This window comes from Mytilus californianus, unplaced genomic scaffold, assembly GCF_021869535.1.
Source record: "Mytilus californianus isolate M0D057914Y unplaced genomic scaffold, xbMytCali1.0.p SCAF_5, whole genome shotgun sequence".
NCBI lineage: Eukaryota > Metazoa > Mollusca > Bivalvia > Mytilida > Mytilidae > Mytilus > Mytilus californianus.
Window position 1 is genome coordinate 24,537,275 of NW_026262701.1, and position 26,265 is coordinate 24,563,539.

Consider the following 26,265-nt stretch of genomic DNA (forward strand, 5'->3'; position numbering starts at 1 on the left):
GAACACAAATAGAAACAACTTCCTTTACATGGGAAAGCGAAGTGAATAACTCACAGCGATAATTAACTGAATGACAATAACCCCGCTTCAACAACTTGGCATGATAAGATGGCCATCTCTTAACCAAAAACATTAGCAGAGTAGGGAGAATTATTTGTGTTTCAATTTACCAGCGGGTATATGGCGCCTGCACTAAGAATGTTGTAGTCGTCTGAACATAGAGTTAAACTCTAAAAAATCTGGGATCCACCAACAACCTCGAGTATACAAAATTTTACAAGCAATCATACCTGTTGCATCTATGAACGAGTCCTTGAAGTCAAATCTTTGCAAGGTAGGACAGTTCAGCTGTTGAAAACAGGAGGAGCTTTAATTTTAGAGAGGAGTAACCTTATCACCTTCGACAAGGATGTGTACCAAAGGCTTACCGTTCCAGACTTAATACAGACTAACAACGGAAAATATAAAGCATAGAGTGGCAAGTATATTCTTCATGGACACAGTCAGTGCTATCAATAAAATCCATACAATGACCCTTTCAGAGAAATACATAAGAGTTTTAAGGTATAATCATATACCGTTACCTCAACCAAACCGACAATTTATCGGAAATTCAACCTAACGACAATAAGTAAATCATAGGTACATTCAAGGACGAGTGCGACTACGGTTATAGAAAAATAATTGGAACAAACTCCCAAACTTTTAAGTATAAATATGTACATGAATGTAGTCCTTGATTTAATTGACTGGTTCCTATAAAAGCTTTAAGAGCTAGTGGATACTTCTTCAGTCAATCTTGAGCACACTTTCTCAACCGAATCAGTTCTTTATTCCAAACCTTGTCACACAAATGACATCTAGACTTTTGCATGGTTGGTATATCACTGCACATGTTATATACTATGGTCTAATGCTCTAATCCTCATTGTTATTTTTTTTTGTTTAGTTATTGTCTCGCCCGCAACGCTAGACAGGAATGCTAACCCGTCGAAGACGACAGCATTACTTATTCAAGTTATTTGTATCAAGGTTTATGTTTCATAAAAAAACCGGATATTTCATATCTTGTATAGATATATCTGATGTTCTGAAGTTTCTATCTGTCATATGTCCATTGTCCTTGGTCTCATTAACATGGTTAAGTGACTTTCATGAAAATAATTTTTTATCAAGTGTATTTTTTTTTTCGTTTATGAGTAAAAGGGCAACTATAATTGGTATATAGTAGCAATGCAAGACATACATGTCAAGTTTTCGTGATGAGGAACGTTTTTAGGAATAGGTGAACCTCATTTGATGTACGAAACGATTGTATGGTGTATATGTCGGTCAGACCGACATTGACTTCATTTGCAAGGTCTATTGGTCAACAGTAAGTTTCCGTAAAAAGAACAGTTGTTGAAATAGTTCTATTTTTTAATATTTATGCAAGCAATTGTAGAAATGTGTATATTTCGTGCTTTTGTTAAATCGTTAATAATCATGAACACAACTTTCTCGACTTGTCTTTTTTTTTGAAAATATAAAAAAATGTATTCATTCAAAAAGTGCCCTGAGCTATATATTTGAATTTCCTTTCTATAGTTATAATTCTCCCACATTAACTATTTATTCCTGTCTTTTGCATTTTTCGCAAAATTCAATCCAGCATCCAGAAATTGAAAACAGTTCGACTTTGTCCATCTTTTTAATTTAGTTTTTTTCCTTGATCAGACTATACTCGAATTTCACCTTGAACTCGTCACGCGTATCAATTTTGTCAGGAAATCAATAATCAGCTTTTGCATTGAGAGCAATCGGCAACAATAGACTAATTAAAAAAGGTGTTAATTGTATTGTTTAATGAAAATGTGTGGTAAAACGGCGTCTTCTTAAGGATTCTTTTTACACTTTGATAAAACTAATTGTTTTGTAGTGGGTACTCCACAATCGTTTCAGCGGCGTACCTGTCATAAGGATTATTTACGTCTCAACAGTTATCAAAGGTACCAGGATTATAATTTAATACGCCAGACGCGCGTTTCGTCTACATAAGATTCATCGGTGACGCTCAGATCAAAATAGTTAAAAAGCCAAACAAGTACAAAGTTGAAGAGAATTGAGGACCCAAAATTCCAAAAAGTTGTGCCAAATACAGCTAAGGAAATCTATTCCTGGGATAAGAAAATCCTTAGTTTTTCAAAAATTCAACTTTACTTTACGATGGTTTTAAAAAGAAAACTATTGTTTTGAAGAAATGGTTCAAAAGTTAGACAAATCTCTTCCTTTATAATTTGTCCTTTAACTAGACTGAAGAATCCATTACAATTATTAATGATGAACCTCGTGTTCTCAGATGTCGAATTTTACTGTATCTTTAAACAAGTTCAAGATATTTTTGTTCTAAATTGAGTGTTCAATGTAGGATATAAAAATAGATATGTAGAATTATAATAAATGAGCCAAGAGAGAGGCGAAAGATACCAAATAGACATTCTAACTCATAAGTCAAAAATAAACTGACAACGCCATGGCTAAAAAATAAAAACACAAACAGACAAACAACAGTACGCAAAACACAACATAGAAAACTAAATACTGAGCAACAATGCTGTAAACTGAACTTTTTGTGAGCAAGAAGAAAAAAAGTTCTAAACAAATACATGTTAATGTGAGATGGCAAAAAAAAAATTGAAAAAAAACATTGTTTTTGGCGATAGAGTTGGCGAAAAAAAATTGACCTAGGGGAAACCCCGGTCTGATATATATTACTTAGACGACAGTTTTCGTAGTCGAATGTAATTCTTTATTTCAGTAAAATATCTTAATATCAAAACGGAAAATACTTTGATTTATTCACATGAAATAATCTGAATCGGATATCTTATTGATATTTATATAGTCGAGGAACATACGAAGGTATTTGAAACAGATTAATGTGTTTTCCTCAATGAAATTCTACGTGACCGAAAATGATTTAGGGCTTTTGATTGCTATGGTCTACTGTGCTTTGTTTTGGAATATATGGAGCACAATAAAAAAGCTTTTATGTATCAAACATCGAAATGCCTAAAGATAGCCTTACAATGCAAATGCTTGCCTTTATTCAGAATGGATTTTCATAATCTATATAATAATGAATTTAAAAAGCTAAACGTGAGTGTACATGAATCAATTCTACGAAAAAAAAGGAATCTAAAAACTATAAGACATCTCTTCAGTTGGAAATTGTAATTTTATATCTGCTTTTAAAATACATTATATCTGAATATCAAAAGGTGATACCCACAATTACAAGGTAGCACAAGAGTCTTTTTTTATAATGCAACTGTTTTATTTTTTTTATAAATAATGTATCGTTGTCATCAGCTGAGATATAAATATGGAGGACGTACTTCAGGAAAAATGAATCAATGATTTCCTGAACAAAACCAATATTATTCATATCGCATATAAGGATATAAATAAATAAGCATAACTAAGCATAAATAACCACATGAAAACAAGCTGCAAAACTGTATCTACATTTTTAATACTGTAAAAGGCTGGATCTTTTGTCGTTCCAATGACCGAATAAATCGCAAATATTGAAAACTGATTTATTTTTTAACTGGACCTTCAATATCTGAGACACCGTTTTGTAGCATTTTTATGATCTTAATGAAGTAACAAACATACATTTATTACTCCTCAAGCTGAAAAATTTAAAAATAGGAATAGTATCGTTGTCATCAGCTGAGATATAAATATGGAGGACGTTCTCCAGGAAAAAGGAATCAATGATCTACTGAATAAAACCAATATTATTCATATTTAATGATATAAATAATAAGCATAACTAAGCATAAATAACCACACGAAAACAAGCTGCAAAACTGTATCAAGATTTGTGATTCTGTAAATGGCTGGATCTTTTGTCGTTCTAATGACCTTATAAATCGCAAATATTGAAAACTGATTTATTTTTTAATTGGACCTTCAATATATGAGACACCGTTTTGTAGCATTTTTATGATCTTAATGAAGTAACAAACATACATTTATTACCCCTCAAGCTGAAAAATTTAAAAATAGGAATAGTGTAAGACCCCCTGTTTTTCTTCCAAATATGGTCATTTAAAAACATGTATGTAATATAAAAATTCCGTGGTATGAATGCCAATGATTGGTTGATTGATTGTTGTTTACTTTACCCTAGTGACAAATAGTTCATGCATGTTCAGGACGAGATCAAATTAAAAATTAAGACAATAGGTACGTCTTGCAATATGAGTTCGTACAGGACGATGGACGAGAAAATTGGAATGCTACTGGAAAATTAGGGTATATTGGATAAGAACAGAAATTTAGCCTGGCAACAAGCCATTTACGGAGCGATTAAACATATGTTTAACGTACCGAGAGCGAGTCACTCTCTCTATACGAGTAATCGTACTAAACATATCGTTCTGACCTGACGTGTCCGCGAATTCATGCATCGATCGCCCACGTTTGGTAAAGGTTTCACTGACGGTTGGAAGACTATAAAAGGATATCCATATTTCTATACACAAGATATTTCATGTGCTGTTGATTGACAATGCAACAACTATCCACTAGAAACTAAATTATATAGATGATAGCAACTATAGGTCACCGTGCGACCTTCAACACTGAGCACTACCCATTCTGTATAGTAGGCTATAAAAGGCACCAACATGAAAATTGTAAATGATTACCACATTTCTCTACCGAACGACCTTCAACATTGAGCAAATTTAAACCAATACCGTATAGAAGGCTATAAAAGGCACTGATATAAAAAATGCAAAGAATATTCATACTTCTATACCAAAGTTAACCCTTGTGGTGTTGATTGCCAAATAGAAAACTTTCTACCAGAACCAAATAAAGTAGATTAAAGCCATTATAGGTCACCATACAACATTCAACATTCAGGTAAACCCCTTACGTATAGAATGCTATAAAAGACTTCGACACGACAAAATGTAAAACAATTTAAACGACGAAACCAACGCCCTATTTTATGTAAAATGATAAAAACTATGAAACAGTTATGATAGATAGCAACCATCGACAACCCCTGAATTACACGTTCTTTATTTGGGATAAACACATACAAAATTTGGCTTCGTTAAACATGTTTGCGAGTGCTGAGCCCTCTTCTTACTCGTAACAGCTCGCAATTAGTTGAAAAGGCTTGAATCATCCAATCGACAATGCACAAAAATAATTAACTCACAAAGTATTGGTTTAAAAGTACTTACGGTAACTGAAAACTAGTTTTTTAACTAACTCTTGGGGAAACATTTTTTTCTTACTCTTAATATTTAATTACATTATTTGTCTTTATATCTTTTAAATGGACAACATTATAGCGACCACCCCAAATTTTTGATAATTAGACTGGTGTGCTTCCATAATTAAACAATACTTATTGAAAGAAAGTATTCAATTCAGAAGAAAGCAAATACATTGATATCATCATGCAGGTGAGTCAAATCTTTATGTTTTTACATACTAAACATATTTTTTAATGCAAACTGATTTCATTTTCTAACTGGAAAATAAGAAAAATATCAACATTCAAATGAGGTCATAGTTAGTATATTTATTTATTTGTAGATCGCAAGTTTTTTTTTATTAGATATGGATTTTTTTCTAGCTGTAAACCGAGGATTAACACACAATATTCTTCAGAAAATGCCTGTACCAAGTCAAGAATATGACAGTGGTTTCTTTTCGTTCAGTTGGTTAATTAGCCGAGCGGTCGATTTTGTCAGATTTTATGGACTCCCACCTTTTAGAATTTACTTTTGGGGCTCGGTATTTTTATTAATACTTTTTTGGAAAGTAAAAACAAATCATTGTTTTCTTCGTCCAAAACTCAAATCTAATCAAAATCAGTTAACAGTGTTTCAATGTCCATTTTTAAAGATAAAGGTAGCCTCTGGAATGACATCAATTCTTGTCTACTGTCGGTATATAAAGGGCAAGATAATAGAAATCAGCAGTTTGTTTCCGAATGGCACAGTAACAATTGAGAGACTCATGTAAATTTCTCAAAAATCTATTAGATGAGAGTGAAGAGTCTTTTAACTTTGCATGGAGAATTTTACCTTTTTGTCTTCAATCATTATACTAACATGTACAAACAATGAACAAATTTGAATTCGTTAATGTTCAGACAAGCTCTTAAGCTATTCCGAAATGGTGTGCATTGTATAGATGCAAAACAAAAAGTCGCTTTCAAAAGTTGGTGTGAATTTAAAGCAGCACAATACGTAAAATGCGTGCTTAACTTTGGATTACCCACAAATTGTGCGTTGCGACAACCCTTAAGAAACGACATTACCAGATAAAGTGAAGGCTATACCATTATATAGTTCTTTAACATTATCCTAGAAGTTATTACAATAATACAAACGCATAAACGCTGGATATGATTAGATAGGTATTGCTTGGTTGAATTCATAAAATTAATCAAAGAGAACTCAGTTTAATCTTAAAATGTAAGCTTTATTGGCAAATGAGTAAAAAAAGGCCAACACCTGACCGAACATATTTACAATTCAATTAATACAGATATGAATAAAATGAGGATTGAATAAACATCGATGATACAGAAACCAAATAACACAAAAAGATATTTCTTCAAAATAAACAAGTCTAAATACAATATATGTAAGCTCTAACCGCCCAATGACAAGACAAACATTGTTTAAAATTAACGAAAGCTAATATGCATTGTGCCTTCAACACAAAATTCAAAGTTATACAAATCTTGAGTTCGAATTATAAATAAATTAAAGTGATCATGTATAAAAAAAAAAGCCTTTCTGGGTATGAATAAAAATAGATGTCACACCCATAAGTAATCAAAATTCAATACAAATGTTACACTTAATTTTAGTAGTCTTCATTACTCCCTCCTCCATAGTTATTGGTGGTCATGTGTCCAAAATCCAAACACCTGTAACATTATCTGTTTGGACAATTACGTGAATAGTGGCCAATGTTACGGCAATTATAGCATTCAACACGACAGGTACTTTGGCATTCTCTAGCAACATGACCATAATTGCCAAATCTATTACATCTCAGGTAGCTATAAGATTTGAAGAACATTGCATTAGACAAGGAAAACAATGTCAAAGGCTTACTCTTCACTTTCGTTAATAAAGGTTATTAAGTAAATTAGTCAATTAACTATCTGTTATAGTCTTTGTTTTCATGATTTTTTTTATTTTTCTATATTCAAGTCTTTTCCAATATCCATATCGAAATTTTATTTTCGGTTGAATTTGAGTATTAAAGCGTTTTATAAAGCATGTTATATACAAATGTACGCTAGGCATCAAAAGCATATAACTCTTAATAGACCTACTGCTTACTATTAAACTGTGGATGTCAAAGTTGATTATTAAGAAAGTTATATGCAAATACTGAAAGATTTATTGGTTATCTTAATAACCTTGATCGTAACTGTCTGTTGATTTTTTTTTATAATTGAACTTCGTACTTATACCCTTTGATTCTTTGTCATATTTATTCATGTAAAAGAAGTTAATATACTGAAATTAAAAAAAAATATTTTGGACTTAAAGTTTTGAATTTGTATACATACAATACTTATACAACATACCAGACAACCCAACACAATATAGAAAGATATTGCTAACATATTTATAAATTTTAATGTTGCGTACATTTGGAAACATAATATTCACCAGTAGATTGTAATATTGTTAATGTTGAACAGTAAACTATCAGTTTTAGTACCAAAAAAATCGGGTTATTTGATTTCGATTTACCATCATACGGACATTTGTGACAGTTAATTACCAGTTAATTGTGGGTATTATATTTTTATCAGATTGATTCTGATGTTAGTTATTTATTCATTCAATCTAATAAATTAAATGTTCTGCTGATAATTTTTTTTTAATCTTTATAGAAACTATTATAATAACTTATTAAACTAAATTTATCTTGTGACATTTCTTTTTATCACGAACATAGTTTTCGAACTTCGGTGATCCTGATAAAGTTTTGAATTTCTGAAATCCTTGACATCTTTTGTTGCGTTTCAATTTTTCTATAAGATATCACTATTTACGGGGATGGTATATGATTTTTGGCAGTTTAGGACTTATTGAGATTATTTGTTGGTCTTAAATTGAAAATCTTTTGAATAATAATAAATTGTGATAGTAATAGAATTTCTGGCGAAAACAGATCCAGGGTTGACAAATGGCGATCAATACATTGGAAAAGCGCATGTTGGATGAGTGGTTGGATCCAATCTGCTGTTTATGTTACAAGTTTTGAAATCAGAAGGGATTTTGGTTGTGATTTGTTCAATAGTTAATAGTTAATAATATAATTCTCAGTTAGAACGCTTTTCATTATGAATTCACAAGAAAACATTTTAGTGAAAAGTAATAAAGAAAACCAATGGAATAAAAACTTAATTTCCAAATAATGTTATCCTTTCCCTCTTAATGTATTAAGATAAGGATAGCATGTTATGAGAGTCTAATATAATATTGGTTTGAAATTTGCAAAAGGAGTAAAACTATCTCGTACCAACTTCAATTTTTTTTCCTACTGACTGAAACACGTCAATTCTCCGTATAGATAATAAACTGGTCCTGATAGGCTCAGGAAAACATTTCAACAAAATATATCTAAACATGACCAGATATAACTTGGAATTGTATTATTTACAAAAAAAAACATTATTTTTTATTGAATGTTCACGGGACAATTGTTTGCTTGAACGTTATATTTAATTAAAATAACGATTTCTCAGTTGTGATTAAAAATCCATACTTAGCCTTTAAATGTTCGATTTCCCGTCTCAGGTTCCCGATTTCAGCATTCTGTTGTTTCATCTGCATTGTAAATCTATTAAATAATGTTACATATAAATGTGGATATTTTTCAAATTTCGGTGGATTCCTTTAATAAAAAATGTTGACTGTGATCTGAAGCATTTTTTTTTTAAATTTAAGTGCAAACTTAACAGTCTATCATTACTCAAGTTTGAGGAGCTATTAGTGTTCGTTTTTGTGTAATGCTTTATAAACTGTTATTTGTCTTTTCGTCGTTTTTCTTTTTGACTATTTGCCTTTATTTCTTATAGTTTAATTATCTCATTGGTATATTCTGCCTCTTTTTCAATCCATAAACTAAACAGAGCGTATCAAAGGCCAGTCGTTACCAGTTAGATTGTTAAGTCTAGGTTATCCATGACGCAAGAAAGAGAATAAATTTAATTTTTCTATGTTCAAATAGAGAGGCGAAAGATACCAAAGGGACATACAAACTCATAAGGTAAAAAAAACTGACAAGTTTAGTACATTTTCTATTGAGAACGTTATAGTTTGTAATCAAAGTACAGAAATCTTTTTATTTAGAATTATGAAGGGATAATACATATTTCCTGTGAATTAGTTGCAGCCACAAGGTCAATCGGAAGGTTGTAGATGTTGATTCTTCATAATACAATTAATCGGGGTTTTGTTTTATCACAACATTGAAATATGTAAGGCCACAAACAAATTTTTTTTTCATATATGATGACATTATGTTTATAGTTATGATAAAGCACCTCTTAAACTTGTTTTGTTTCTTGACTGTGCACGATGTTTCCACAAAAGAAATAACGATGGAAAACTGCATAAATTCTTGTTTTTATGATTTTCATGAAAACGGTGCGTATTATGACGTAATTGTGATGTCATAACACCACAATCTTATGTAACTCATCTATATTTCTACATTTTATGCATGTGAAATCTGAAAAAATTATTGTTTGGCCCAACACCGGGCCTTAATGTCCCTGCTCCTTTTGGGTTCTTATTTTCACAGAATATTGATATTTACATACATAGGCATGGATACAGACACAATAAAAATATATATATATATACCAAGAAGTAGCATGACAAGTCAAAATAATCGATGAAAGCTGCATTGAGATTGCCAATTTAATTTGATTTTTTTTCTTTTTCCAGGAGTAAAAAATACATTGACAACTTTTCAATTGGCCCAAATTTGTTCAATCTGCATGTGTATGTATACAACTTCAACAAAAGTCAACTTCAACAGCTAATTATGTTTTACATCAGCCTAGTAAAATACGGATATTGTTTGTTTGAAACTTGCTGCAATATAAATATATATATATTTTTATTTTAGATTAATAGATAAATCTCCCTCACACAAAGCGCAGCTCTAATATCCTGATTTGACTATATCATGGTCCTTTTATGATTTCATCAGGTCTTCATCATTTGCCTAGGGTTTTCAGTTTGTCAAATATTTTGTTCTCGAGCATCACTGGCATGCGCATCAGGTGCGGTAAAATTGGTCTCATTAATGTTATTGCAGAATACAATTCCACAGTAAGGGTTGTCAAATTTTAGTTATAAAGTTGTACAGTAATTTTTATTCAATAGATAATGCAATAATACTCATTTAACGATAAAACACGATAAACAAATTTCTCAAAAGTAAGAAGATACAGGAAAAATGAGAAGGCAAAACGTCATAGGTCGAGGAAGCACATACAACACAATGATTAAAAGAAACAATACGAAAAGAGCAGTCAGCAAAAGACTATTCGTTTGATCTGTATTTCTTTGACGCAGGCTTTGAAACATAAATAAGTGTTTACAAGAAAGCTCAAAACAGAATTCAGATTTTTAATGAAGAAATATGTGTAATAACTGAATGTATATGTCTTGATTAATTCTTACTTTACAAGCACATTGTATTTTTTTAATGAATCTTGGTAAATGAGCGTTTAAAGAGCAGTGGTTTTGCGTAATCACCAATAATTTAATTTTGGATGTAACGCGTCTTCTAATTGGCTGACGTTGTTTTGTTTATCAGCTCATAGACATAATTTTGTCATGTGACCGTGACGTCATCAACGTTTTTTCATGGTTTACTCCGGTTTAAAATGGAATTTAGAATTAAATTATAAGAAATTACTGTAATATTTTTTCTGTCTATTCGAAATAACATAAAAATGTGGTGCACACTTTAAAATAACCTGCTACGCGGGTTATTCAGTATGCACCACATTTTTGATGTCATTTCTTCATAGACAGAAAATATATAACAGTCATTCCTTAAATAACTTTCTTTATCTTTTTTCTGAATAAGAATTAATTTTTTTGAACCATTGACTCCATGAAATACTACAATATACCAAAATTAAAAGAATTATGTTTTTTGCATATAATGGTCGATATATAAGTGTAGGAGACAAAACTTAATATCAGCAGGTAAGGTAGTTTTAAACTTGCATTTAGTAACGAGCATTATTTGATACGGTATTATTGTTTACCTTTCTTTATGTATATTTTTGTTGCCTTTTATGAGCACCTGAGATCACCCCCAGTTTTTGGTGGGGTTCGTGTTGCTTAGTCCTTGGTTTTCTATGTTGTGTCATCTGTACTATTATTTGTCTGTTTGTCTTTTTATTTTTGGCCATGGCGTTGTCAGTTTGTTTTCGATCTATGTGTTTGACTGTCCCTCTGGTATCTTTCGTCCCTCTTTTATGCCAATGCCATAGAAGAGAAATGTGAAGTTTACATTTGTGTATGTTCGACTGAAATCAACGCCAAGTGTCAAACCAAAGCCAATTCTTTAAATTGAATTCAAATCTCTCGTCATAATTGGACTAGATTCTAATAAACAACCGATTGAGTACCACTAATAGAAATGTTTTATTTGCATTCGTGCATCGACGCCCAATTATGAATCAATTATTTGCTTTTCCAATTGACGTCCCCTGTCTAGTTTAGCTGCAAAGACACCACTGTCGCAAACGACGTTATCTAAAGGAGCAGGACACAGATAACGGACAAAGATATGATTTATCTGTGTCAGAAGACAACATTTCATAAGGCAATTTATTCAAAATCAAAGTAACAATACCAAGAACAATTCTTATATATGACATGTAAAATATAACTGTATTTAACAATTACGAATTTTGTCATCATAATTTTGACAGTTGATGTCAATATACGGTACGTTTTTTTTATTTTTTTTTCTTAAAAAAAATTCGACTAACCTATTTACATTGTTTTCTTTGCAAATGTACAACATGTTAGGAATACATTCTGAATCTTTTCTATAATATCTTTGGATCTTGTTGCTAACTGTCTTGTTATTTAACTAGTATATGTCAGGGTCATTCACTCTGCTAGGCAAATTTAGAAATCTCGTCCGTGATGGTTTTAGTCATATCCAGATGATTTTTTTTAAATAAATTTGTGCTGATGACAAATCTTTTATATTCTATGCACTTTCTATGTATTAGATGGGTTTACTATGTGATTGTCTGATTATTGACTCAATAACTGCACCCTCAGAATGACGACAAAATGAACACTCCCTGTTAAGCGATAATTACTTATCACTACACTGTGACGATACAATTAGTATTGGGTTCAGTTTGATTTTTGTAACGAGAAATATTTCAGTGCTTTACGAACGGAATGTTTAAATTGAGTAACATCTGAAGTTAAAGTAAATGAAATAAGTAATCTGTTATAATAACATATATAATATGACCCATTGGTTGTTACTCTAGACCATTTACTGGACAGCACACCTTTATGTATTATTATTATTAATCAAATGTTAATAATGTACAAGCATACATGTATATGATCATCTAATCGAATATCATATTTCTTTTTAAATTCAAAACCTTTTATTAATGACAATTTATTGTCATTCCAGTTTATGAGCTCCAATTCTAGGTCTCGTAAAAACACATCTTTGAAGGTATGGTATTTCAATAATGATATAAACGGTACCAACTTTATTGAACCAGATGTGCATTTCGACAATTGATGTCTCTTCAGTGATGATCGAGGCCAAAATATACAAACGTTGAAGAGCTGATCAACCAAATGGACCTAAAGTATAGCCAAAATCGGACAATAAGTACGGCTCAAATTAAAGTTTGGTTTGAATAATCCATTAGTTCTCAGTTTATTTCCAGATGTCTTATTTCGTCTTTTATCATTAAATAACTCTTTGTTCATATGTTTCAATATTTTTAATATAATTTCGTTTACACCATATTGTTAATGCTTGTTTTAAGTGAGAGTACTTAATACTTTTTTAACTGAAGCAATTCCAGAATTGCATGAATACAACTAGTCAACTAATTTTTCCCAGCTTCTGATAATGTGTTTGAGAGAGAATGAGCATTTAATAAAATATCATTTGTAATATGAATTCTTTTCCAATATTTGATCCTATTTGTTAAAATATCAAACGTTAGGGGATAACGGCCAAATTTGTTGCGTGCTTATTCACTCTTATGCAAATCTACAGAATTTTGAGATGCAATTTATCAGTTTTAAAACTGTCATTAGACATATTTCAATTTTTAAATGAAAAAACCCTGTACACGAAAATTAACGATAAAAAGAACACTCACTATTTACCAGAGTTTTTAAAAATTTTGATGGAACAATAAGTACTGAGTTGAATATAATGGGTTTTTTTTTTATCGAGAATGATATCCGTGCTTCGCAAACAAAATGCTTCACGAGAATGATAAACTGTCAGTTGCAGCTATTAATATAATCCATACTTATCATTCAGAGTTTCCAATTTCCGTTTCAGGCCTCTAATTTCATTGTCCTTGTATGTCTTCTGATTTGTACACCTATTGATAAATATTGCATGTACATGTATAAAAGTAAATATTTTCCATTTCAGTTAATATAGAACAAGGAAACGTAATATAATTGCCAATGAGCCAACTATCCACCAGAAACCAAAGGGTATAGATGTTTCCAGCTATAAATCATCAAACAGCCTTCACAACAAGTAACAAAGAAAAAGGAACAAAACACATATCGCATAACATTCTATAAAAGGCATCGACATAACAAAACGTTTAACAATTCAAACGAGAAAACAAAAAGCCTGATTTATGTACAAAACAATAAACGAAAAACGAATATATGATATAAAGCAACAAACGACAACCACTGAATTACAGTGTCCTTACTTGGGACAGGCACATACAGAATGTAGAGGTGTTAAACATGGTTGAGGTCGTCCAACCCTCTCCTTACATGGAACAGTTGTGTAAAAGCATAACATAATAACAAAAAAATAAAATTCAGTAAATAATGGATTGACTCAACAGATCGAACCAAAGCACAACAAATAAACTATAAAACACTCTAAAACACAAAGTACCGATCTGAGAGTACTCATAGTCACTGAAGGCTAGTTCCACACTAATAACACCTAATTAAAAATTTCAGTATCCAGGACAAAGTATCAATCAGTACACATCCAATGAATTTAGTGTAAAGACGTCACAGCCAGTCTAGACAAACATGACCTTGTGCAATGCCAAAACTATCAGTATCGACAGGATGTAGAACAGTAAGTTTTTGTAACTGTAATAAGTTGTGTTTTAATTGATTGATAAGAAAATCAATGTTAGTACCGGTAAAAAATTGTATATCGGGTTTTTGTCGCGTCGGATTGTTTTTTCGCGATTCGATGACAAAATGGGCAGGTTAAATTTTCACTGTGTATAATTCTCGCTGAATGGTGAAATACACGCGAAAATTTAAGTATTGTATTGCTAAAGATGTAAATAACATCGACTTCATTAGATGACAGATAATCGATTACAAATAAATACGTATACTACAAACTAGAAAACACATAATTAGGAGAACTTTCAAGGAAAGTAAATTATATATATTGCGTCATGTATTTTGTGATGATATAACAGAGCATTTTTAATCATATTTGTGCATATAAAGGCAACAGTAGTATACCGCTGTTCGAAAGTCATAAATCGATTGAGACAAAAACAAATCCAGGTTACAAACTAAAACCGAGGGAAACACATCAACTATAAGAAACAACAGAAACACTGAAGTGAACAATAAACAAACGACAATGCAACAGACACAGAAACGAACTATAAGATAACAACTGCCATTTTAGGTTGAAAAGAGTTTTGATTCATATTATTGAGCAGCAATAAAAGCGTTGTTTCTTTGCTTTTTGTGTGTTTTTTGCTGTGGGTGTACTAATTTCTTGTCATGAATGGATACCCCATATCCTTTGTTTTTCTATTAGATATCAATTTCGTGAATACTCAGTTTAACAGTATAGTAGCACGAAAACTGTTGACGATGTGAATTAAAATATGTACCAATCAATATACAAGGACAAAGTTAACATGCTCTCATTCAGGTGTCCAATATTTAAATCAACCTAAATCAGGAAATTGTTAATGAGATAAACAGAGACATTGACAGCTAGTTTCTTCACTTATTGTTATGCATAACTAAAACAAACAATACATTTTCGTGTTCAGTGTATACAATTGATGTATTTTTCATTGGGAACCTAATATTATCATACATCTTCGCTTGCCAAAGGTTACGATCCACTTCTCTCCTCTCCACCCTTGGCAGATTAAGCCAACATTTGTGATAACAATGTTGCGCCATCTATCGGTAGATTAAAGTCACGCCCATTCCGAATACATTATTTTTGACCAATGGTAGCACTTGAACTCTTCAATTTGGAAGTAAAAACACGGTAGCGTCTAGATTCTACACACTTTGTAAAGCAGGAAACGAAAATATACGTTGACATTCATGCATTTGTGCAAGAAACATACACAGGAACTTCTATTAGTTGATTAAAAACATTCAAATTGTCACTAAATATAGTCGTATGTTTAAGGATGTAAAGACTTGTTGCACAATAAGCACGTGGCAATTGTTTACATACACTTTCTTCATTTACACGTGATCATGTTATAGGCGCTTTTTGATTGGATGCAGCGAGTTTCGCCTGCAACCAATGAAAATCATTACCTTGTGTCTCCGAAATTCTATCTCAATCCGCCAAGGGTGGAAAGGAGGGAAGTGGATCGTAACCCTTGGATAGCGAAAATGATTATCATAGAGAGTTGAGGAATAGATAGTGTAGTATCTACGTGGAAAAATGCAAAACGAATGTTTCTATATATTGTTTTAAAAATCATATGCAATAATGGTTATAAAGGGATAGCGGAAAGTTTGCATATACTAACATTCTAAACTATTTTCAATAACCCACATTTCAGGGAGTGCTGGCATCTCATATATTCCCGTCGACTTGAGATTTAGGATACTACTGCCGAAAATAGAAGGTTTGCTTCATTTCTTGATCTTTCACTCGATATTGACAGAGATAGATGACTTTAAACAACTCTTTCCCATCGTATGGCTTTTAGATATCTGAATCGATACACTCGTGTATGTTCACACTATACAGACCTAATTAGCAGAGGGTATGCTCCTTACACAAGAACTGCATGCTCCAACAGAGTTATAAGGAAGAACGATTGAAATCGACATTACATAAGTTTTACGGTCGAAATCACTAATTCGTAAAGGATACGACATGCCTATGTTTCAACACATGCTTTCGCAGTCTTAGACCTTTAAATACCAGAACAATCGTCTTATCTGTTAATTTATCAATTGTATCATTTTCAAGATTGTGATATTTTGATTGAATGTGGATTGGGGTGAATGCATAACAGGAGACGCTTACCATGTTGAAGCATTTAGTTTTGCTCCTTTAAGAGTACATTGGATTCCCCCGGTTTTTGTTTGACACCTTGATTTCTTTTCTTAATCTTTTTATGAGATGTGAACGTCGGTCAACTACTGTTGTCATCGTTTACTGCTGCAAAATTTATTTAGTCATTGTAGTTTTTAAGATACTAAACAAAACAGAGAGAACATACAATGGGGGCATTCGGAATTTGTAAGTCCCCAAAAATAAACATTTAATACCCCATAAAATCGACGAAAGATAAACAACAACAATGACAATTACTTGTACTTTTTCCTTATATTTGTTTTTAGCAATACTGCCAATTTTGCATAGTCGACAGCAATGGAAAGCATAATCTTTATAACAGACACAAAGTAACAATACCAAGAACAATTCTTATTTATGACATGTAAAATAGAACTGTATTAAACAATTACGAATTTTGTCATCATAATTTTGACAGTTTCTTTCTTAAAACAAAATTCGATTAACCAATTTGCATTGTTTTCTTTGCAAATGTACAACATGTTAGGAATACATTCTGATTCTTTTCTATAATATCTTTGCATCTTGTTGCTTACTGTCTTGTTATTTAACTAGTATACGTCATTGTCATTCACTCTGCTACGCAAATTTAGAAATCTCATCCGTGATGGTTTTAGTCATATCTAGATAATATTTTTTAAATAAATTTGTGTTGATGACAAATCTTTTATAATCTATGCACTTTATATGTATAAGATTGGTTTACTGTTTGATCGTCTGATTATTCACTCAATAACTGCACCTTCAGATTGACGACAAAATGAACACTCCCTGATTAGCGCTAATTGCCAATCACTACACTGTGACGATACAATTACAGCAGCTAGTAAACGACTACGATGAACTCCGATTGATTTCAATATCAGTTTGGTTCATATGTGTGCATAAAAAGGGATATTTCAAAATGAGCTATTACGGTGAGTGAGCTGTTGTTAAAGACCTTATTTTTGACTTCACATCTTCAATTAACATGAATAAACAATCAAACAAATACTTTATTTGCTAATCACGGCACCCAAAATAAGCAGAAAAATTACAATCATAATTTTCAAAATTAATATAAAATGAAATAGGTTAAACAAAGTATAACATAATTACTTTTGATTAAATTGAATAACATCTGATGTTAAAGTAAATGAAATAAGTAATCTGTTATAATAACATATATAATATGACCCATTTGTTGTTACTCTAGACCATTTACTGGACAGCACACCTCTATGTATTATTATTATTAATCAAATGTTAATAATGTACAAGCATACATGTAAATGTTCATCTAATCTAATATTTTATTTCTTTTTAATTTCAAAACCTTTAATAATTGACAATTTATTGTCATTCCAGTTTATGAGCTCCAATTCTAGGTCTCGTAAAAACACATCTTTGAAGGTATGGTATTTCAATAATGATATAAACGGTACCAACTTTATTGAACCAGATGCGCATTTCGACAATTGATGTCTCTTCAGTTATGATCGAGGCCAAAATATTCAAACGTTGAAGAGCTGATCAACCAAAGGACCTAAAGTTTTGCCAAAACCGGACAATAAGTACGGCTCAAAATTAAAGTTTGGTTTGAATAATCCATAAGTTCTCAGTTTATTTCCATATGTCTTATTTTGTCTTTTATCATTAAATAACCCTTTGTTCTATATGTTACAATATTTTTAATATAATTTCGTTTTCACTTTATTGTTAATGTTTGTTTTAAATGAGAGTACTTGATACTTTTGTAACTCAAGCAATTCCAGGATTGCATGAATACAACTAGTCAACTAATTTTTTCCAGCTTCTGATAATGTGTTTGAGAGAGAATAAGCATTTGTTAATAAAATATCATTTGTGATATGATTTTTTTTCTCCAATATTTGATCCTTTTTGTTAAAATATCAAACATTAGGGGATAACAATAACGGCCAAATTTGTTGCGTGCTTATTCACTCCTAATGCAAATCTACAGAATTTTTAGATGCAATTTCTCAGTTTTAAAACTGTCATTAGACATATTTCAATTTTTAAATGAAAAACCCTGTACACGAAAATTAACGATAAAAAGAACGCTCACTATTTACCAGAATTTTTAAAGTATTGAGTTGAATAAAATGGTTTTTTTTATCGAGAATGATATCCGTGCTTCGCAAACAGAATTCTTCATAAGAATGATAAACTGTCAGTTGCAGCTATTAATATAATCCATACTTATCTTTCAGAGTTTCCAATTTCCGTTTCAGGCCTATAATTTCATTGTCCTTGTGTGTCTTCTGATTTGTACACCTATTGATAAATATCGCATGTACATGTATAAATGTAAATATTTTCCATTTCAGTTAATATAGAATAAGGAGACGTAATATAATTGCCAATGAGCCAACTATCCACCAGAGACCAAATAGTATAGATGTTTGCAACTATAAATCATCGAACAGCCTTCACAACAAGGAACAAGGAACAAAACACATTTCGCATAGCATGCTATAAAAGGCATCAACATAACAAAACGTTTAACAATTCAAACGACAAAAAACCAACAGCCTGATTTATATACAAAACAATAAACGAAAAACGAATACATGATATACAGAAACAAACGACAACCACTGAATTACAGTGTCCTGAGATGGGACAGGCACATACAGAATGTGGAGGTGTTAAACATGGTTGCGGGCGTCCAACTCTCCCCTAACATGGGACAGTTTTGTAAAAGCATAACATAATAACGTAAAAATAAAATTCAGTAGAAAAGGGATTGACTGATCACGTCGAAACAAAGCACAACAAACAAACTAAAAAATACTCTAAAAACACACAGTACCAATCTGAGAGTACTCATAGTCACTGAAGGCTAGTTCCACATCCAATGAATTTAGTGTAAAGACAAACATGACCTTGTGCAATGCCAAACCTATAAGTATCGACAGGATGTAGAACAGTAAGATTTGTAACTGTAATAAGTTGTGTTTTAATTTATTGATAAGAAAATCAATATTAGTACCGGTAAAAAATTGTATATCGGGTTTTTATCGCGTCGGATTGTTTTCTCGCGATTCGATGACAAAATGGGCAGGTTAAATTTTCACTGTATATAATTCTCGCTGAATGGTGAAATACACGCGAAAAATAAATGTATTGTATTGCTAAAGATGTAAATAACATCGACTTCATTAAATGATAGATAATCGATTACAAATAAATACGTATACTACAAACTAGAATACACATAATTAGGAGAACTTTCAAGGAAAGTAAATTATTTATATTGCGGCATGTATTTTGTGATGATATAACAGAACATTTTATAATCATATTTGTGAATATATCTTGTATGAATTACCGATTTTTATTTCTATACAAACATCTGATCTGTCGATTAACACAAAATAAAGAATTTATGTATAATTTTATTTCACCTTTAGGGTGAAAAGAGTTTTGATTCATATTGATGAATAACAGCAATAACAGCGTTGTTCCTTTGCTTTTTGTGTGTTTTTTCTGTGAATGTACTAATTTTTTGTCGTGGATGGATACCCCATATCCTTTGTTTTTCTATTAGATATCAATTTCGTGAATACTAAGTTTACAGTATAGTAGCACGAAAACTGTTTACGATGTGAATTAAAATATGTACCAATCAATGTACAAGGACAAAGTTAACATGCTCTCATTCAGGTGTCCAATATTTAAATCAACCTAAATCAGGAAATTGTTAATAAGATACTAGTAAACAGAGACATTGACAGCTAGTTTCTTCACTTATTGTTATGCATAACTAAAACAAACAATACATTTCCGAGTTCAGTGTATACAATTGATGTATTTTTCATTGGAAACCTAATATTATCATAAAGAGTTGAGGAATAGATAGTGTAGTATCTACGTGGAGAAATGCAAAACGAATGTTTCTATATATTGTTATAAAAATCATATACAATAATGGTTATAAAGGGATAGCGGAAAGTTTGCATATACTGACATTCTAAACTATTTTCAATAACCCACATTCCAGGGAGTGCTGGTATCTTATATATCCCCGTCGACTTGAGTTCTAGGATACTACTGCCGAAAATAGAAGGTTTGCTTCATTTCTTGATCTTTAACTCGATATTGACAGAAATGGCTGACTTTAAACAACTCTTTCCCATCGTATGGCTTTTAGATATCTGAATCGATACACTCGTGTATGTTCACACTATACAGACCTAATAAGCAGGGGGTATGTTCCTTACACAAGAACTGCATGCTCCAACAGAATTATAAGGAAGAACGACTGAAATCGACACTACATAAGTTTTACGGTCGAAATCACTAATTCGTAAAGGATACGAAATGCCTATGTTCCAACACATGCTTTCGCAGTCTTAGACCTTTAAATACCAGAACAATCGTCTTATCTGTTGATTTATCAATTGTATCATATTTAAGATTGTGATATTTTAATTGAATGTGGATTGGGGTGAATGCATAGCAGGAGACGCTTACCATGTTGAAGCATTTAGTTTTGCTCATTTAAGAGTTCATTGGATTCCCTCGGTTTTTGTTTGACACCTTGATTTCTTTTCTTAATCTTTTTATGAGATGTGAACGTCGGTCAACTACTGTTGCCATCGTTTACTGCTGCAAAATTTATTTATTCATTGTAGTTTTTAAGATACTAGACAAAACAGAGAGAACATACCAATAGGGGCAATCAAAATTTGTAAGTCCCCAAAAAATAAACACCAATGCCCCATAAAATCGACGAACGATAAACAACAACAATGACAATTACTTGTGCGTTTTTCCTTATATTTGTTTTAGCAATGCTGCCAATTTTGCTTTGGTTTTCATTAGTCTTATTGTTTTAGTAGAAAATATTTGTGAAAAAGTTTAAATCGACGATGATTGACGCCAAATGATTGTAATATCCAAAATTGCCCGTTTTGGTCAAATGTGCTTAAAAGAGATATTTAAGACTGATTATTCGAAAAATTTTCTGAACCAGACATTTTAGGCAAATGTCTTACAAATAAATTCATCATAGATACCAAGCTATAACCTTTTACGCCAGACGTGCGTTTCGTCCACAAATGACTCATCAGTGATACTCGAATCGGAAAGTTAAAAAGGCAAAAAAAGTACCAATTTGAAGAGCACTGAGGACCCGAAATAAAAAAAAATACAGCTAAGGTCATCAGTTCCTGGGGTAAAAAAATCCTTAATATTTAGAAAAATTCAAAGTTTTGTCAAATGTAGTTAATAATCCATACTTAGCCATTCGAAATTCCATTTCCCTTTTCAGGCTTCTGATTTCATCTTCTTTTTGTGACATATGTTGTGTACACCTATTGAATAATCATTAAATGTATCTGTCAAAATGTTGTTTTTTTTTCAAATTTCGGTGATTTGTTTTTTCACGAAAATCTGACTGGTAAATATGCAGCTAATTTGTATATTTAAGGTTAACTGTTCTCATTTTTACTTATGTATTATTTTTAGCAATTGCAGCCATGTTGCATAGTCGGTGGTTATAGAAAGCACAACCTTTATACAATGTAAGAGACACATAAGTATTATACACGCCAATTTTGTTTCAGTTTGCTTTGTTGTTAAGGAATGAATATTTTTGAAAACGTTTACGACGACGATGGACGCCAAATCATTGCAAAAGCCCACATTGCCATTTAGTTCATGTGCGCATAAAAGGGATATTTGGCATTTATCCTTTCATGGTAATTTTTTTAGAAATCAAATGTATTCGTTTTATTCATCAATATTGGGATACATAAGCTAACATCGGAGAATTGCATAAACAGCAAGTTAAGACTCAAAGAAAAAAGTAATTTTGACATATTCGTTAAAATAATGCACTTAAACGTCATTTTGTATTTTACCGTGAGTGGAATTTTATGGCAGACGTCATGATTTACGAGAGAAAAAACATAAAAGAGAGGGGAAAGATACAAAGGGAACATTCACAAAGTATCCCATCGGCTTCTCATCTGTATCCAACAGTCTAATTTTAACATTTTATTTTAAGCAAAAACGTGGTAGTATGCATTTAGTTATGCATAGTATACTAGTTAAAATATTACTTTTGTTTTCCTGTGTTCTAGGTATTCTGTCTAAATGATGAATATCTCATTTCTCCTTTTATTAATGCTCAAATAAGATTAGAAAAAAATCCAATATCGTAACCTTCGTGAGAGGAGAATAGGAAAATCAGAGATCTAAAAAAATACAAGGTGTACCATTCCTTTCGACAAAGGTTTTCTAAAACTGTATTATTAATGTAAAAATGATATTTGCAAAGTTGTGATAGGAATGAAATTCAAACACAAAGAACTTATCAATGATCATCTTTATTTGCGTTAATATTTGCATTTGGTAGATATGTGAATTTTCAAGTAATTTATTATGATTATTATTTGCTATCATTGTGAGTAATCAAGGAAGACAGATAATTTTGCATGTTTACGCCAAAGCATTTTATCCAACATAATCATTCCATCTTAAAATTTGTGGATGTTTCAAGCTTAATTATTTTTGCAAACCTATGCAATTTAATTTTCTGAATATCTGAAATCATCATGTCAGCTCTTAAATATGTTCTATTGTACCTTGAAATAAGTTTTACATACATTACGCCACGGTATAACATACAAAACAATACAATAGTCTAGCAGTATATAAAATTACAGATAAATATGATTGTGTCTTAATGATGGAACAATATTAAAGTTCTTCGAATTGAGAGCAAATTTCAACAACTAAACAAAAGCATTTCCAGTGAAGAGAAATACAACAAAAGCATATAACATCATGCCTTTTCATACCTGCAAGCATAGAAATGGCACAAAGATATATGGTAACATCTTAATAACGAATTAATCTGAATCTAGAAGAATTCTAAAAAAAATACCTGGACACATTCTCCTTTTTTATCATAAAAGAAGAAGATTTTGGGTATGCGTTTTAATGAGCAAAAGAATATGTAATCAGGATTGTGCCTGATATTCATATGATGAAGACATAATCTTTCAATCAGTTTAATTGAAGTCTGGAGCTGGCATGTCAGTTAACTGCTAGTAGTCTGTTGTTATTTATGTATTATTGTCATTTTGTTTATTTTCTTTGGTTACATCTTCTGACATCAGACTCGGACTTCTCTTGAACTGAATTTTAATGTGCGTATTGTTATGCGTTTACTTTTCTACATTGGCTAGAGGTATAGGGGGAGGGTTGAGATCTCATAAACATGTTTAACCCCGCCGCATTTTTGCGCCTGTCCCAAGTCAGGAGCCTCTAGCCTTTGTTAGTCTTGTATTATTTTTAATTTTAGTTTCTTGTGTACAATTTGGAGTTTAGTATGGCGTTCATTATCACTGAACTAGTATATATATTTGTTTAGGGGCCAGCTGAAGGACGCCTCCGGGTGCGGGAATTTCTCGCTGCATTGAAGACCTGTTGGTGGCCTTCTGCTGTTGTCTGTTCTGTGGTCGGGTTGTTGTCTCTTTGACACATTCCCCATTTCCATTCTCAATTTTAAATATACTCGGGATAAACATTCATAATCAAAACGCTTGAAACGTGGCATGGAAAGAAACGGAACCATACACTAACTTTTGAAGTGGTGTGAGCGATAACTTCAAACATGTCTGATCAAAGAAAATATTTTAAATTTCAACGGGAATATGAATGAACAGTTCCGTAAACCACATTTATTGTTCAATGTTACAACACAAGAACGTAATTGTTCCATGACTTTTGTTAAATGAACATTGAAGGTGCTGCATTTACTTTTTGAAATAGTAATTGCAATGTTTTGTTCAATGCCACATTGTATATGACTTCAAAAATCAATAAAAAATCAGAGACAAACAGTATACAAAACACATAGAAAACTAAAGACTGAGCAACAAGAATCCCACCGAAAACAGGGGTTGACATCAGGTACTCCGGAAGGATAAGCATATCCTGCTCCACATGTGGCGCCCGTCGTGTTGCTCATATAAGTACTAACCCAGTTATAAGTCAAATTCAGTAGGTTACATTGGACGAAAACAGGATTGTGGTTACAACAACTGGAACATTTCCGTCGTCATTTGTGTAACAGATATTCCATAACGGTCAACCAACCAGTGATGGCGTTTGGAAATGTTCGAAGGGATGATCTCAACTTCACCATTTGTAACTATTGGTTTTGATATTTTCCGTGTAAGCAGCAACCCTCTATCAAGAAAATCATGATAGGATATGCAAGCTATGGAGTATCGTATCAGCTTGGAGATATATATTCCATATACAGGCGCTGCTGGAATGTTGCTTCATAGAAAAGGAAAGTCCACAATTTGGAAACTGAAGCCAAACGTTTAAACAATTGTCTGAGGTTTTTCGGACAAATCTTCGAAAGTTTATATTACACTAGTATATAAGGCTTTTTTTAATTTGAAAATTTATTCAAATAAAGAAAACATATCAAAACAATATTTTGTAAAATTATAAAAGATTCAATATGTTGCCATTCATTTGATAAGCAAAAGGGACAAATATCACATTAATTAACAGTGGGATATTAATTCGTTGAACATAATGTAAGATGGAACATTAGCAACATATTTTGAAGTAATTTGGTATTATGACATTATTAGTTGTTATTCAATAAATGTTGATAAAAAATATTAAAACAATGTACAAATGAAATGAATACGTAAAGAAAGGGCGTTTTTTCTAATGTTCTTTTTGAGACAATGATGCAAAGTAAAATATGCAAAATGTCTCAACTTCATGTTCCCGGATATGATTAATTTTCATATTATATCGGAAAGCTTTAAATTATATTTCATATGTAATGCCCAAAAGCATCCAGTCTTAATTAAAAAAAAGCAATAAACGAGTTTTCACGAACAGAATTTTACATGAACTTGTTGATCTTATTTAAAGACAAACATACACATTAAGACAAATAGAATACTCGCGTCTTACCAAACATTTTGAATTACAACACTTTAATGTTATAATAAGTATTGAGGTTAAACTAATTTTTTGTAAAGAGAAAGATTTCAGTGTTTCATGCAGGAAATGTTTATTCTTTCAGAATGATAAACTGTCAATTGTTATAAATAATTCATACTCAGTCTTAAAACATTCAAATCCTCCTTTCAGGCTTTTGTATTCACCATCCTTTTCTATCATCTGTTTTGTATATCTAATGGATAATATTACATGTTCAAAAGGTATAACAAAAATATTGAACTCCAAGGCAAATTCAAAAATGGGAAGTTCATAAAAACTGACAAAAATCAAGCGCTATCAATCAACGGAACAAATGAAAAACCAATAAGTTTATTTTTCAATTGAGAACTAATCATTATGCGATCAAATGTGAAAACAATGCAAAAAGACAGCTAAAATTGAAGATACATCGATGGTTAAAAAGAGAGAGGACTAATTTTAATATTTCCAATGCAGATCAAATTTGAGGGTTATTGAAAGGACCCTATAAGGCTTTTTCTTTTTACAAGTTGCCAGTCACCGGAACTTTTTAAGAGTCTTTCAAAGGAAAGATATTTTATAAAAACGTTTCAGTCTAAACTTATATTTAAATAAGCGCTTAGATATGTCTTTTCT

The 26,265-nt window shown here is 31.6% G+C and overlaps 1 protein-coding gene across 6 annotated transcripts in view; it reads right to left on the minus strand.

Annotated features, from left to right (window-relative positions):
* Nucleotides 1-6,486: 6,486 nt before the first annotated feature.
* LOC127700802 (nucleoprotein TPR-like) overlaps nucleotides 6,487-26,265 on the minus strand; it is a 39,026-nt gene continuing 19,247 nt past the window's right edge. For 2 of the 6 annotated variants that reach the window (XM_052204464.1, XM_052204462.1), the window contains 6 exons: nucleotides 25,769-25,843; nucleotides 21,906-21,980; nucleotides 18,862-18,936; nucleotides 13,616-13,690; nucleotides 8,818-8,892; nucleotides 6,487-7,090 (listed from right to left, as the gene is read on the minus strand). In XM_052204464.1, coding sequence (XP_052060424.1) covers nucleotides 6,964-7,090; nucleotides 8,818-8,892; nucleotides 13,616-13,690; nucleotides 18,862-18,936; nucleotides 21,906-21,980; nucleotides 25,769-25,843 — 502 coding nt within the window. In that variant the 3' untranslated portion in view covers nucleotides 6,487-6,963. Of the gene's footprint in view, nucleotides 7,091-8,817; nucleotides 10,642-13,615; nucleotides 13,691-18,861; nucleotides 18,937-21,905; nucleotides 21,981-25,768; nucleotides 25,844-26,265 lie in introns of those variants that run through there. The other 4 variants (XR_007981724.1, XM_052204463.1, XM_052204465.1 and 1 more) reach the window with 4 other exon arrangements.